This window comes from Bufo bufo, chromosome 3 (assembly GCF_905171765.1).
Source record: "Bufo bufo chromosome 3, aBufBuf1.1, whole genome shotgun sequence".
NCBI classification, from domain to species: Eukaryota; Metazoa; Chordata; class Amphibia; order Anura; family Bufonidae; genus Bufo; species Bufo bufo.
Genome location: NC_053391.1, coordinates 427946829 through 427961009, shown reverse-complemented (window position 1 = coordinate 427961009; position 14181 = coordinate 427946829). Strand labels below are relative to the sequence as shown.

At 40.9% G+C, this 14181-nt stretch overlaps 1 protein-coding gene across 1 annotated transcript in view; it reads right to left on the bottom strand.

Moving 5' to 3' along the window:
- The window catches only part of CFAP47 (cilia and flagella associated protein 47), a 572366-nt gene that overhangs the window by 39418 nt on the left and 518767 nt on the right, over positions 1–14181 (bottom strand). The window contains exons 62-63 of the mRNA XM_040424993.1: positions 6853–7024; positions 6143–6304 (exon numbers count right to left, since the gene is read on the bottom strand). Coding sequence (XP_040280927.1) covers positions 6143–6304; positions 6853–7024 — 334 coding nt within the window. The remainder of the gene's footprint in view (positions 1–6142; positions 6305–6852; positions 7025–14181) is intronic.

Genomic DNA, 14181 nt, shown 5'->3' with positions numbered 1-14181 from the left:
AACGCCATGTATAACGATCATGCACCAGAGATTCCCATGAGGTGATGTTGATATCCAGGGACTTGAGAGAGGCTTTCAGTGTATCTTTGTATCGCTTCTTTTGCCCCCCATGCGATCGCTTATCTTTGGACAGCTCACCATAGAAGATCTGTCTAGGAATGCGATGGTCTGGCATCCTTACGACGTGGCCTACCCAGCGCATCTGGGCTTTCAACAATAAGGTGTAAACTGATGGTAAGCCTGCTCTGGAGAGGACTTCTGTATCTGGCAACTTATCCTGCCACTGGATCCTCATGATTCTACGGAGGCAAGTCATGTGAAAGTGGTTCAGCTGTCTAGCATGTCTTCTGTATATTGTCCAGGTCTCACTAGCATACATCAGGGTGGTTAACACTACAGCCTGGTAGACTTTAAGCTTTGTAGCAAGGCTTATTCCACGACGATCACACGCAATGGTCCGCAGTCTGCCGAATGCAGAACTTGCCTTTGCAATTCTGCAGCAGTGATGAGCGGCAGGGGCAATATTCGAATTTGCGATATTTCATAAATATTTAGGCGAATATTCGTCATATATTCGAGAATTCGTGATCTTGAGTCATTATTTTCTTGATTGCAAAAATCGGCAATCGGAGAATTCGCGCAAAAAATTTGCGATTAGAATATTCACTATCAACACTATTCTGCAGTTGACCTCAATGTCAATTGTCACTGCACGGGAGAGGGTACTGCCAAGATACGTATATTGGTCCGCTGCATGCAGCTTCTGTCCTTTCACTGTGATGGTAGGTTCTTGATATTGGGCTTTCGGAGCTGGCGGGTACATCACTTCGGTTTTCTTTGCGTTAATGATAAGGCCAAAGTTATCACATGCTGCTGCAAATTTGTCCATACTGGCTTGCATTTCCTGCTCTGATTCCGCATTAAGGGCACAATCGTCAGCAAAAAGAAACTCATGAAGCACAGTCTCTTTTACCTTGGTGACAGCCTGGAGTCTTCATAAGTTGAACAGTTTCTCATCGGTTCTATACGTCAGATTGATTCCCAGTGAACTGTTCTGAAAGGCATCTGACAGCATGACTGAAAACATTATGCTGAACAGGGTTGGTGTGAGCACGCATCCTTGTTTCATGCCATTTGTGACAGGGAAGGCCTCTGAAGATTCACCATTGCTCAGAACCCGAGCCACCATACCATCATGGAATTGCCCTCCCATTACGATGAATCTGTCTGGGCATCCAAACTTCGACATAATGCGCCATAAGCCTTCGCGACTAACTGTGTCAAAAGCCTTGGTAAGATCTATAAAGGTGGTGTATAGTTCACGATTTGGCTCCTGACATTTCTCATGAAGCTGTCAAGCTGCAAATATCATGTCCATCGTGCCACACTCTTTGCGAAAACCACACTGTGTCTCAGGTAGCAGTCCCCATTCCAGATGATCAATCAGACGATTTAGCAACATTCGTGCCAAGATCGTGCCTGCAATTATCAAAAGTGATATTCCTCTATAATTATCGCAGATTTGTCTATTTCCTTTCCTCTTATAAAGGTATACAATGGACGCGTCTTTCAGTTCCTGAGGTATTGAACCTTGATTCCAGAAAGACTGGAAAAATTGAGTGAGTTTTCCAACAAGCACTGTAGACTTCTGCCGGAATTCCATCAGATCCTGGCGCCTTACCACTGGACAGTTGACTGATGGCGGGACATCCAGGCTATAGTTGATATCCACCTGGGGTATTCTGTCAATTGCCTCATTATTGATGGTAGATGGGCGGTTCAGCACAGAGTGGAAAGGTTTAGCCCAACGCTGTAGAATCAGAGGAGAGATTCCTGAAGACTGAGGTCCATACAGGGATCTGATGGCTTCATAGAAACATTTGGTATTGTTTCTATCAGTAAACTTCTGAATTTCATCTGCTTTGGCACTCAGCCAGGAGTCCTGCATCTTAAGGAGTTTACTCTGTATAGTCCTGCGAGTGTTGATAAAAGCATTTTTCTTTGCAGTTGACGACGGGTCATTTTGACGAGCACAGTGAAGGCAATGGTCTTAATCTCTTTATCGCTTTCATCAAACCAGTCCTGTTGTTTCCTGCATGCGGGTCTGAGAGCCTTAAGTGCAGATGAATGCAAGATGTTCTGGAAGCATTCCCAGTCCTTCTCAGCACTTTCGTGCATTTGCAGGTTCGTGAGTTGATTTTCAAGATCTTTTACCAATGAGGCTGCGATATTGGGATTGCTCTTCTTTATCACAACTCTGTTTCCCTGTGGCCGCTTCTTAGGTTTGATATGGATATTTAGTTTAGAGTGTATGGTCAGTCCAGCAGTCAGCACTCGGCATGGCCTTACTTACTCTTACATCCTGTATGTCTTTCCTCCGCACTATGACATAATCAATTAGATGCCAGTGCTTGGAGCGTGGGTGCATCTAGGACATCTTTTTGCGAGTAGGTAGGCGGAAGATGTTGTTAGTAATGACCAAGTCATGAGCAGATGTCTTTAATAATAACAGACCATTGCTGTTACATGTGCTGATTCCGTTTTTGCCAATGACACCATCCCAGGTGGAGTGATTGGATCCCACTTGTATTAAAATCACCAAGTAGAATCATTCTGTCAGTGAGCTTCACAGATGAAAGTAGGGCATCGAGATCATTATAAAACTTGTTCTTTACTTCATCAGGATTTGTCATTGTGGGTGCATAGGCACTGATCACCGTAGCTTGTTTTCCACGTAGTAATGGAAGTTGCAGTGACATGAGCTGATTGTTTACACCCTTAGCAAGATTGGAAATTTGGCGAACAAGATGATTTTTAACCACAAAGACAACTCCAGACTCACGATGTTGGTCACTGCCACGTCCACACCAAAAGAATGTGTAGCCGCCTCCTGTTTCTGTGAGTTGGCCTTCATTTGCTAAGCGAGTTTCACACAGGGCCACAATGTCGATGTCGAACCTTGCAAGCTCACTAGCTACCAGAGCTGTTCTTCTTTCTGGGCGAACTGCTAATAGGTTGTCTTGAAGCATACGTACATTCCATGTACCAATAGTAAGTGGTAATACCTTTTGTCTCATCTTGTGTTTTGTATTTCGACCGCATGAAATGGGATTCCCTCCAGCCGCGGTAAGCTGGACAGGGTTTTGAGAGAAGCAACTATGTTTAGGGCACCTTTTCTAGCCCCTTCCTCATACTACGGAGGTGAGCAGTGTTTTCCTAAAGAGGGCTGCTCAGTCACTCAGGTAGACGCTGAATACAGCTGTTGCTTCGTCTGCATGAAGATGACCACTAGACCTGAGCCGCCTGTGTGCAGGTCCACGTCCACAGCTCCCAGTGATTCCACACCTGCTGCTTCATCGCTCACCTATCGCCACAGGACTTTGAACTGGTCGAGATGTCAAGACTTGCACGTGAATTGGATTTAAGTGAGGGAGAGGTGCACAGAGTCAGCCTCACTCTCTCTTCCCAGATTACATCTTGCTCCAATGGCAGAACAGAAGTCGAGACGGTTGGAGATGGGCTGGGCGCAGTGGTTGACCAGGGCATCTTTCGTGTCTTGCCGTGCTCTTAGCGTACCACATTGCTTTCAGATACTGCCTTCATGACCATTGGTCCTATTTAGTAGCGCTCAACCGCTCACTCCACCAGACTCTGTCTTCACATGCTCAGGATAGACAAATCTCTCTGTTACCAAAGGTCAATGACCCGACGGCTACTCTCAACCTGGTTTAGCCAGCCTGTTGAAGCTGTTGCCCGGGGTGTGACCGCTGCGCATGTAACACCTGCTAGGAGCCACAGGTGAGAGCTGAGTGTCAGAGGTACTACCCCTCCCTAGACACCACTGACACATCCACACCAAAAGAATGTGTAGCCGCCTCCTGTTTCTGTGAGTTGGCCTTCATTTGCTAAGTGAGTTTCACACAGGGCCGCAATGTCGATGTCAAATCTTGCAAGCCCTCTAGCTACCCGATGACGCGTTACGGCCAGCCAATCACTGTAATGCCAGTAAACAACATTGCTACGGCATTACAGTGAGTGGCAGCACTCCCCTGCACGTTCATTTTCGAGTGAAAATGGTGTTCGGTCGAGCATGCTCGCCCAACACTAGTAAACAGGCATCTGATGCCCTGAAAAAATAAGTCATTGAGGACAAGCAACTGCTTGTTCCCAAGAAGGGTGATACAGCTCACCTGTTCAACGATTAGGCATTTATCGGGAATGAAAAGTTTTGTAAAACGACAGCTGTAGAGAAACTAGATTGTAAGAGCTACTGAAATAAATGACCTTAAGAGGTTGTCCCAGCTGGACACATGGACATTAAGACATCTGCTCAGAGGCATAACAAAGATGACTTCTGCTCTGGTACACTTGATAAGAATGTATACTGAATGGTCGGCTATTCATTTAGAATCATACATTTCCCTTAAAATGTTACAGAATTACAGAAATATTGTCCATTTTCTGTGTTGCGACCATTTTGGCAAAAGTGACAAAAATAATCACAGCTAAGTCTACTTTCTCACTCACGTTTTGGCTTTCCGTTTGTGAGATCCGTTCAGGACTATCACAAGCGGTCCAAAACGGATCAGTTTTTGCCCTAATGCATTCTGAATGGAAAAGCATCCGCTCAGAATGCATCAGTTTGCCTCCGTTCCGTCTCCATTCTGCTTTGGAGACGGACACTTAAGCGCTGCTTGCAGCGTTTTGATGTCCGTCTGATGAAACTGAGCCAAACAGATCCGTCCTGGCACACAATGTAAGTCAATGGGGACGGATCCGTTTTCACTGACACAATCTGGCACAATAGAAAACGGATCCGTCCTCCATTGACTTTCAACGGTGTTCAAGACGGATCCGTCTTGGCTATGTTAAAGATCATACAAACGGATCTTTCCTGAACGGATGCAGACGGTTTTATTATCTGAACGGATCCGTCCATGACGGATTCGCACAAAACGCGAGTGTGAAAGTAGCCTAAGCTCTCAGAAAGAGATTGTAAAACTTTATTCTTGTCTATTAATAGCAATAAGATTGCAATTGTCCGTTTTTCAGAAATAGTACCTGCCAAAACACAAATACCACTATTTGTCTAATTAAATAGGACTTAGAACAAATGTTGACTACTGTCACACTATATTGAATAGAATTTTTCTTAATGTAAAAATGAGTATATTAAAAAGTATATTAGGCGGTTTATATAAAGTAACTGCCACATAATAAAACATACAGCAAACTGGAAGTGCACTTTTAATCAGCATATGAATCTACAACACATAAATGAAAATAAGAAAATAAAAGGCAGCACTGATGTCCCCACTAATGTGTGTATGCCCCTTGGATATGGCACAATCTTTAAAATGTTCAATAAAAAGAAGGTGGCAGCACATCCAAATTCTAAAAAGTTAAGTAGATTTATTCAACCATATGTTTACATCTCATTACCTTGAGCATTCTTAGTTTGCATAAATGAACAAATGAAGTATTGTATGAAATATAACACATTTTCAGCTGTTGTAGGACTGTTGCTAAAATCAGTAAATATCCATTTTCAGGATACTATGAGCACTAAACATGTATGTGTGATAAGGTATATACACCATCACATTGTACATAACAATGGGACAAGTTCTATAAAAACACTATAGGCCAGGTTTATCATTAGCTCAAGTCAAATTAATGGAGTGAAAAAGTAAAGAAAAATTGTGCAATCGCAAAAACTGGGCAAAAATTTGCGACTTTTATTGGCTCTGCACTATGCTCGCCAGTTATCTGAAAGTGGGCGTGGTTTCTTATGTAAATGAATCTCTAGACAGATTTACTATTGCGACAATTTAAAAAGTCGCAAAAAATTGCGCAAGTTCACTCCAGTGAGGACCATGCTTATCTTATGCGACTTTTTAATAGAACATGCGACTTTTTCATAAAGACATGTAACTTTTTTAAGCCACTTACTGAAGGATAAACTGCTACCGTCAAACCACATTTATCACAGTATTAAAAGACCATTAATAAATCTGACTTAGCCAAAAGTGACTTTGGACATATGTAAAAGTGGAGTAAGATCTAAGTGTAATGATAAATCTGGCCCTATGTAGCGTTAATACTTGAAATAAAATTTAAAGAGAATCTGAAATTACGGTACCTTGTATGACTAGTTAATCTGAAGCCAACAGCTGATTCTTTGTTAAGTCCGACTGCTTCAATCTGAATGACATCATCTACATTTGGTTCAGTCGCTACAAAGTGAATCGGGAACTTCCATATTCCACCGGTTACACATTGTACAACTAGTAGAGCAGAGTGCCTGAGATGTAATTAGTACAAAAGAATACAATAATGAATATTTTTTAACTGGAGTAAGATACAGGTATTTGAGGTATAGGAATACTAGCATCATAGAAGGGTGCAATGTAGGGTACAATAGTTTGTATTATGGTTTCATCTGAATGTTATCTTTGGGATCCCCTTCTGCTTCAGCTAGCTTTGGGAATATGGTTTCTTATAAGATTCTGCTAAATTTGTAGAACTAAATTCAAGTCTTAACAACACATCATATAGAGATATCAAAGATGTTATGTGTGATGTTCCCCCCTATTTCTTATGTACTGCTGTTTAAGCCTATTTGGCTTCCCAAATTCACACATTTCACAATCCGAACTAATGTCATCTTGTGTAACATCAAATTATGAATTAAGATGTAATTCCCTATTGACTTACATTTGCATTTCTCACATTTACATATTTCTATAAAATATCATTAATTAATCTGACTTTTCAAGGCTTCGCATTCCCCTCTTCTAATGTGAACACGAATAACCTCAAGCATAACATTCTACACATGTAACGCTTTACCTCATTGACTTATTGGGTGCAAAAATGATGTTGAAGATTAATGTGACAATCCCAGATGGTGTATCACGTTCCTTTCTCACTAGTTCAATTCCCACAGATGGTTCCAGATGAGATTTTGATTCTTCAGATTCATACCTAATTTCATATAAAAATTCTTCTGTAGTTCTAAAACCTAATATTAGAAAAAAAATCGTTAATGACTTTTTCGACAGTGTCACAAACACAAGTGACAAACATTTGCTTTATTGTAATTGTTGATTACATTCTACGCTACAATTATTTGCTTCATACAGTATGAATACATTTTAAATACAGCCCATTATGTTTATAATGAAATACCATATTTTTCTATTAGACACACTTTTTCTGGTGCTTCAAATGCTAGCATTAGAAGCAGGAGACTCTTCTGTTATGTTAGTAACTGAAAGGTTCTGGCAGTGCAGTTATGAGGACACAGCATGGACTGTCACATCTTGTACACATACCAGAGTAAATATGTGCAGTGTCTGCCCTGCCAGGACCTTTGTAGACAGGTCCCATTCTCCATGCTGTGCACAGGACAGATCCATCCCAGTAACTTCAGCTTCGTATTACTGCTTCTGACAGGGTAAGCTCAGGCAGCACTATGGCTGGAATAGTCAGGGGGCACTGTAGCTTGCAATGTGATGAGGGTCTGTGGCTGGTAATGTAATGAGGATCTGTGGCTGGCAATGTGAAGAGGCAATGTAGCTAGCAATTTGATGGGGCACTGACTGGCATAGTAAGGAGGCACTGTGGCTGGCAATGTGATGAGACATTGTGGCTGTCATAGTCAGGGGCACTGTTACTGGCAATATTCTAGGGCATTGGCTTTTGTACTGTGTCTGTATGATATAAACTGTATATCATCCATAGGATAAATACAGTAAAAATGGTATGTTCTGCTCTTTATGCTTCTACTTATGGACCGAAAATATGGTAATTCTGAAATGTGAAGACTACGTATTGAATGCATATTAATATTGATTTAAAAAACACATTTCGTTTTTTGCTTGTTTTATATTATTTATAGTTGTTAGTTGCTTTATTATATAGCTACATGTATATCATTGTGAGGGCTTCTTTCCCATGAGAGTGGCGGCTAATAAGTGCTATCTAGGTTACACGCACATGATAGTGAAAAATGGCTGTGTGATGGTCATTTTTAGGAATTATTAACGCAAGCCCGTCACTTAAGGCAGCAGGCCCTACGCTACCTATGATGATGTCACATAATCATGCTGGGAGCGCAGGTCCTGCTGCCTCCAGTGAGGAGCAAGGGGCGTGCAAGTGGTATTATTCTTTTTTTGGTCGGCTCTATACTGGGACACACTAAGAGGGACATTAAATATACTGAAAGCCACTAAGGGGGACATTCAATTTACTTGGAGCCATTAAGGACATTATATATACTGGGGGCCACTAAGAGGGAAATTATATTAATGTCCAGGGAGCACCATGGGGGACATTAGATTTACTGAGGGCACTGCAAAGGTTGGGTTTGTAAAAAAAAAAAGCCAATGAACTACATGAATTTTTAATGTCTATTTTTAAAAGACATTTAAAAGTGATGCAAAATGGATGCAAAACTGCCTTTAAAAACGGATGCACGGCCAGAAAATGGATGCATACACTGATAGAAAATAGCCATGTAAAACGGGTGTTTCTTTTAATGGCTGTTTTTTTGTGACTGTTGTGTACAGGGAGACACACTACAGGACATACACATGTCAGAGACAGAACACAGAAATCAGTGTGTTTGCTGCTACCTTATGTTGCATACAGGTAGTGTCAGACTCGGATTAAATAAGATAATATCACTAGCGAATTTTATACGTTTTTCAATATCACATTTCCAGCCTTTATAAGAGGCTCCTTTATCTTGTATTTCGAAATAGTTTTATATTAAAAGAGCCCTCCGCAGGTAGCCACTGCACATTCATAAGACAGAGGTCTTACAGCAAACACAGTATTACTTTAATATATCCGTTATAAAGAAACAAAAATAATCTCAAATTTTAATATGAAAAAGTACAGACTGTTCATAGCTTTATGACAGAGATGAGAAACACGAAATTAAAAAAATAACACTTTGCTTTGTTTTAAGTGTTCCCTCAAGCTATTTTATAATGGTATTTCTTCCAATGATGTTTCCTAATGTCAAGCTTTTTCTGCTGGATATGTTGTTTCCACTTCTAAAAAAATTAACATTAGCAATCATTAAAAAATCAAGCGATTTAAAAATGTATTATAATTTGATTTTTCTTCCTTTGAAGGCAAACATTGTAAGACATTTTTTTTAACTTGCTTATTCTTTTGTTACAGAAAATGTACCTAAAGTCGACTCAATGAGCTTTAAGAGATAGCAATAAGGACTCTTCTATGCCTTCTCTTCCATATTTACTGTTTTGTTATATGATAGTATAATAGATATAAATATTATAAATATTTTCTTGTACATAGGGGGCAGTATTATAATAACTATATTTTTAACATAGAGGACAATATTATTGCAGATATATTCTTGTTCAGAGAGGGAAATAATATAGAAGGTATATTTTTGTCCACAGGGAAGAGTATTAAAGTACTTATATTCAGTGGTAATAAAAACCAATCTTAGCTGCAAAAATCAGTTGCCACCAACTGAGCATGAATGGCATATCCTAGTGAACACCAAGCAACAAAAACACATTGGAGCAGATTTGTGAAAGCTGTCTAAAAGAATACATTCTTTGTTGCCTACAGCCCAACAATCACAAAGGTGCTTAGATTTTTCAAGAGCAGTATAAGCAATTAAAGAGGCTTTCCATAGAACAGGTGATCAATATGAAATTGGTGGGGTTGGGTACCAACACCTGGCACTGCCACTGATGGGCCGTTAGTGGCAGCAGCAGGTTCCCAGAAGTAAAGAGAGTAACATGTAAAACCACAGCTCCATACACTGTGTAGTGGCAGCTCTGTACAGTGTTTACTTCCAGAACCTAAGGCTGCCAATAGCAGCTGATTGGTCAGGGTCCACCACCGATCTTATACTGATGACAACCTATCCTAAGTACGGGGCATTAATATGTTGGTCAGTGAAAACCCCTTTAAAGCTTGTTGTGATTGATTACTACAGACAACAAAGACAGTTTTTCTTTGGACAGTTTCTTTATCATGCATGAAACAAAGAGTTATGAGATTACCCAGTTCAACGTTAAGGGTCCATTCACACGTCCGTGTGTGTGGATCCGCAAAACACGGACATCGGCAATGTGCGTTCCGCATTTTGCGGACCGCACATTGCCGGCACTTAATAGAAAATGCCTATTCTTGTCCGCTATTGCGGACAAGAATAGGACATGTTCTATATTTTTCGGGATCGGAATTGCGGACCCGGAATGGGTCCGCAATTCCGTTCCGCAAAATATTGCGGACGTGTGAATGGACCCTAAAAGGGGTTCTCCAGGAATGATTTAAAATAACTACATCAACCTGTCCTATAATATGAGACTGATTTGTAGAGCCTTACTATACACTACACTCTAGAACTTGCATATTCTACATAGTGGTGAGTTTTATTGCTGTCAGGCAGGATTACCAGCTATTGTAGAGCATTGTAATGTGTAGTGAGGTCCCACTCCCCCACCCCCATAACCCTAGCCCCGGCAGTTCTGCAATTGGTGGCATTCTAGGACAGGTTTCTGGTAGTCATTTTAAATCATTACTGAATATGCTCTATTTATATATGATTATATTATCATACTGAAACTTAAAGAGCATCTGTAAGCATGATCAACACTAATAAACCAGGCATACAGCTTTGTAAGGTTGATCATGCTGATAAAAACTGTACCCATATTGTTTTTATCAGAGATCGGAAGAATCTGGACCAGATGACAGGTCTTGGCGCTTGCTCAGTTTAGTGCCAAAACCAGAATATAAAGTGCAGGAACTAGAAGTCTAGCCCTGTCAATCCAGGGGAAGGGGAGAAGGACTGAAGCTGAAAGGGTTCTGTCAAAATGGTGCTCCGGCGGCCCTGGCCACCCCCTCAGTGCTCCAATTAGTCCATTTGCATAAAAATAAATATGACGTTCTTTCAATAATGGGGTCACAGAGAGTCATAATATCAGTATTGTTTTAATCAACATGATCAACCCTATGAGGCTATATGCCTGGTTTAATAGGGCTGACCATTCTGACATATGATCTTTAATTAGTACTGTCAAATTCTGTATAAACAAAGTTCCAAGTTTTAAAATGAATAAGTCTCAAAATAACAATTTTTCATTCTCGATTTGCTACTCAGCTTATCGCTCTTTAGGCAGATTAAAGAGGTTGTTCAGGATTTGACTATCGATGGCCTATGACCAGGATAGGCCATCAATATCTGATTGGTGTAGTCTGATATTCCGAAACCCTGTCGATCAGCTGTTTCGGGGTAACTAATGCTGGATGTTGGCACCAAAACTACACACTCAAATTGTGGAAAAACCCTAGTTTTTACTGTTCCCCAACTATGCTTACTAAAGCATAGAAGTGCTAAATGTACTAATATCTACCTATAGTATACTTTTTTTTCATGTAGTGAACTACTTTTTACTGCTACTACATCTAATGTGCTGCTCTGTACTTTAGGATACTTTCACACTTGCGTCATAGATCCTCGAAAATGCTTCCGTTACTGATAATACAACCCTCTGCATTCGTTATGAACAGACCCGGTTGTATTATCTTTAACATAGCAATGACATAGCATCCGTCATTAGCACCATTGAAAGTCAATGGGGGACGGATCCATTTTCAATTTCTATCCGTCATCCCATGATGGAAAGAAAACAGCAGCTTGCTGACGTTTTCTCTCCAGTATGGGAACGCAACCAAATTCTGTTTTGTCGCCATTGACAATGAATAGGGACAAAATAGAAGTGTTTTTCTCCGGTATTTAGATCCTATGAGGGATCTCAATACCGGAAAATGTAAACGCAAGTGTGAAAGTAGCCTCATACCTGTACTATATGTCCTGTTATGCAATCTACTAGTATTACATTTAGTGTGCTGCTCTCTAGCTGAACTACATGTATAGTACTGTTATCTACTTTGAAAGAGAAAAAAAGACAGAGGCAGCGCCTGTAGTGTGATACCGGAAAGTGCTCACCTTATAGTGTAGTGAGTAAGTAACAACAGCTTGTAATGTGTAATGTTTATGGACTTCCGTCAGGTGATGGCCTCCCGTCGGTGCCACTGCCTCTGTCCTCACTGACTTGCTGTGAAATCGACATTCTAGGTATTATACAGCGATGCTTGTAAGAGAGAAAAAGAGGACTTTTGATGGTCAGTACTACCACAATTGATGGTATGCTTGATCATTAAATTTATTTGATAAAACTACAACATTTTTCGGAGGCTACAACGTCTCCTTCCTCAGGATGTTAATCAATTTAGTTAACTACCTGATGGAGGAGACGCTCTAGCCTCCAAAGAAAGTCGTAGTTTTATCAAATAAAGTTCATGATCAAGCGTACCATCTTGGTGGTCCCCCTAGTAGTGCCAGCAATCCAAAGTCCTCTTTTTCTGTCTTACAAGCATTCCTGTTACCTGCTTGCATTATGTGCATGTACTGTACTAGTACTCTATCTTTACTACAGGTAATGTACCTAATGTACCACACTTTACCTGTGCCAGAAGGAGCTGATAATAATATTATAATAATAATAATAATAATAATAACATTTATTTATATAGTGCCATCATATTCCGCAGCGTTTTACAAATTCATAGGGTTCATGTACAAAACAAAAGTAACTGGCTAATTTGCAACTGAAACACTAGGAGTCAGGGCCCTGCTCGCAAGAGCTTACAATCTATGAGGAATTGGGGGTGACACATAAGGTAGTTGATTGTGATAAGTAGGATTTGAGCCATTATTGAACTGACAGGACTGGTGCTGGCCGATCTGCTTCAGGTTTGGGACTACTAGAGGATCGAGTTTAGGCCAGAGGAGTTGGTGGGGGAGAGGTTTAGTCTGGGAAAAGTAATTTTAGGTAGCTTGATAAGCCTGCCTGAAAAGATGTGTTTTTAAGGCACGTTTGAAGGTGGAGAATTTGTGAATTGACCTAATATTCCGGGGCAGAGTATTCCAGAGAGTAGGTGCAGCTCGAGAAAAGTCTTGAAGATGGGAGTGAGAGGTACGAATTATGGAGGTTATTAATCTTAGGTCGCTAACAGAACGGAGAGCACGAGTAGGGTGGTAGATGGAGATGAGATAGGAGATATATGGAGGTGCAGCACTGTGGAGAGCTTTGTGGGTGAGGGTTAGAAGTTTGAACTGTATTCTGTGGTGGATCGGCAACCAGTGAGGTGACTGGCACAGACTAGTAGCATCAGTGTAGCGGTTGGATGGATATATAAGCCTGGCTGCAGCATTTAGGACAGACTGAAGGGGGGAGAGTTTAGTTAGAGGGAGACCGATTAGTAATGCGTTGCAGTAGTCAAGACGAGAATGAATCAAGGCAACAACAAGAGTTTTTGCCGTTTCCACGGTAATAAAAGGGCAGATTCTGGTGATATTCTTGAGGTGCAGACGACAAGGGCGTTTAAGTGATTGAATATGGGCGGACGGATCCGTTTGTTTCAGTTTTGTCAAGCGGACAGCAAAACGCGTTTTGGTGTCCGCCTCCAGAGCGGAATGTAGACTGAATGGAGGCAAACTGATGCATTCTGAGTGGATCCTTTTCCATTCAGAATGCATTAGGGCAAAACTGATCAATTTTGGACCGCATGTGAGAGCCTATGACGGATCTCACCAACGGAAAGCCAAAATGTGAGTGTGAAAGTAGCCTTAGACGTCAGTTTTAATACCCTTGCACTGGCACATGATGCGCCTAATTTATGTAGAGATGCTGGCCTCTGCATAACTTAGGTGCATCCGCCGTCCTAAATCTATGACAGCTCCCCTGCTGGCGTAGATTTAGATCATTTTCTACGCCTAAAACAGGCATATAAAATTATAAATGAGATTGACTGACTGGCCCGCTCATGCCATGCCACTTTCTTAGACATCTTTAGCCACTTTTTTGTGTGGAAAACTCCCAGATTCGGCTGCAAATTCCCTTGGAATTGGTGTATATCTAATAGCTTGGTAAGGCCAAAAGTGCAACACATTGATGATCACATGCCTAGTGGATAAATCAGATTTTTCTTTACTTGATTGTGTTGCATTAGCACAATTCACCAATACCCTACTGATCTGACATTGATTTGATATGCAATGTGAGGAATAAATGCCATGTGACAGAGTACACAATTGTATGTTTTACCCAATATAGCTGT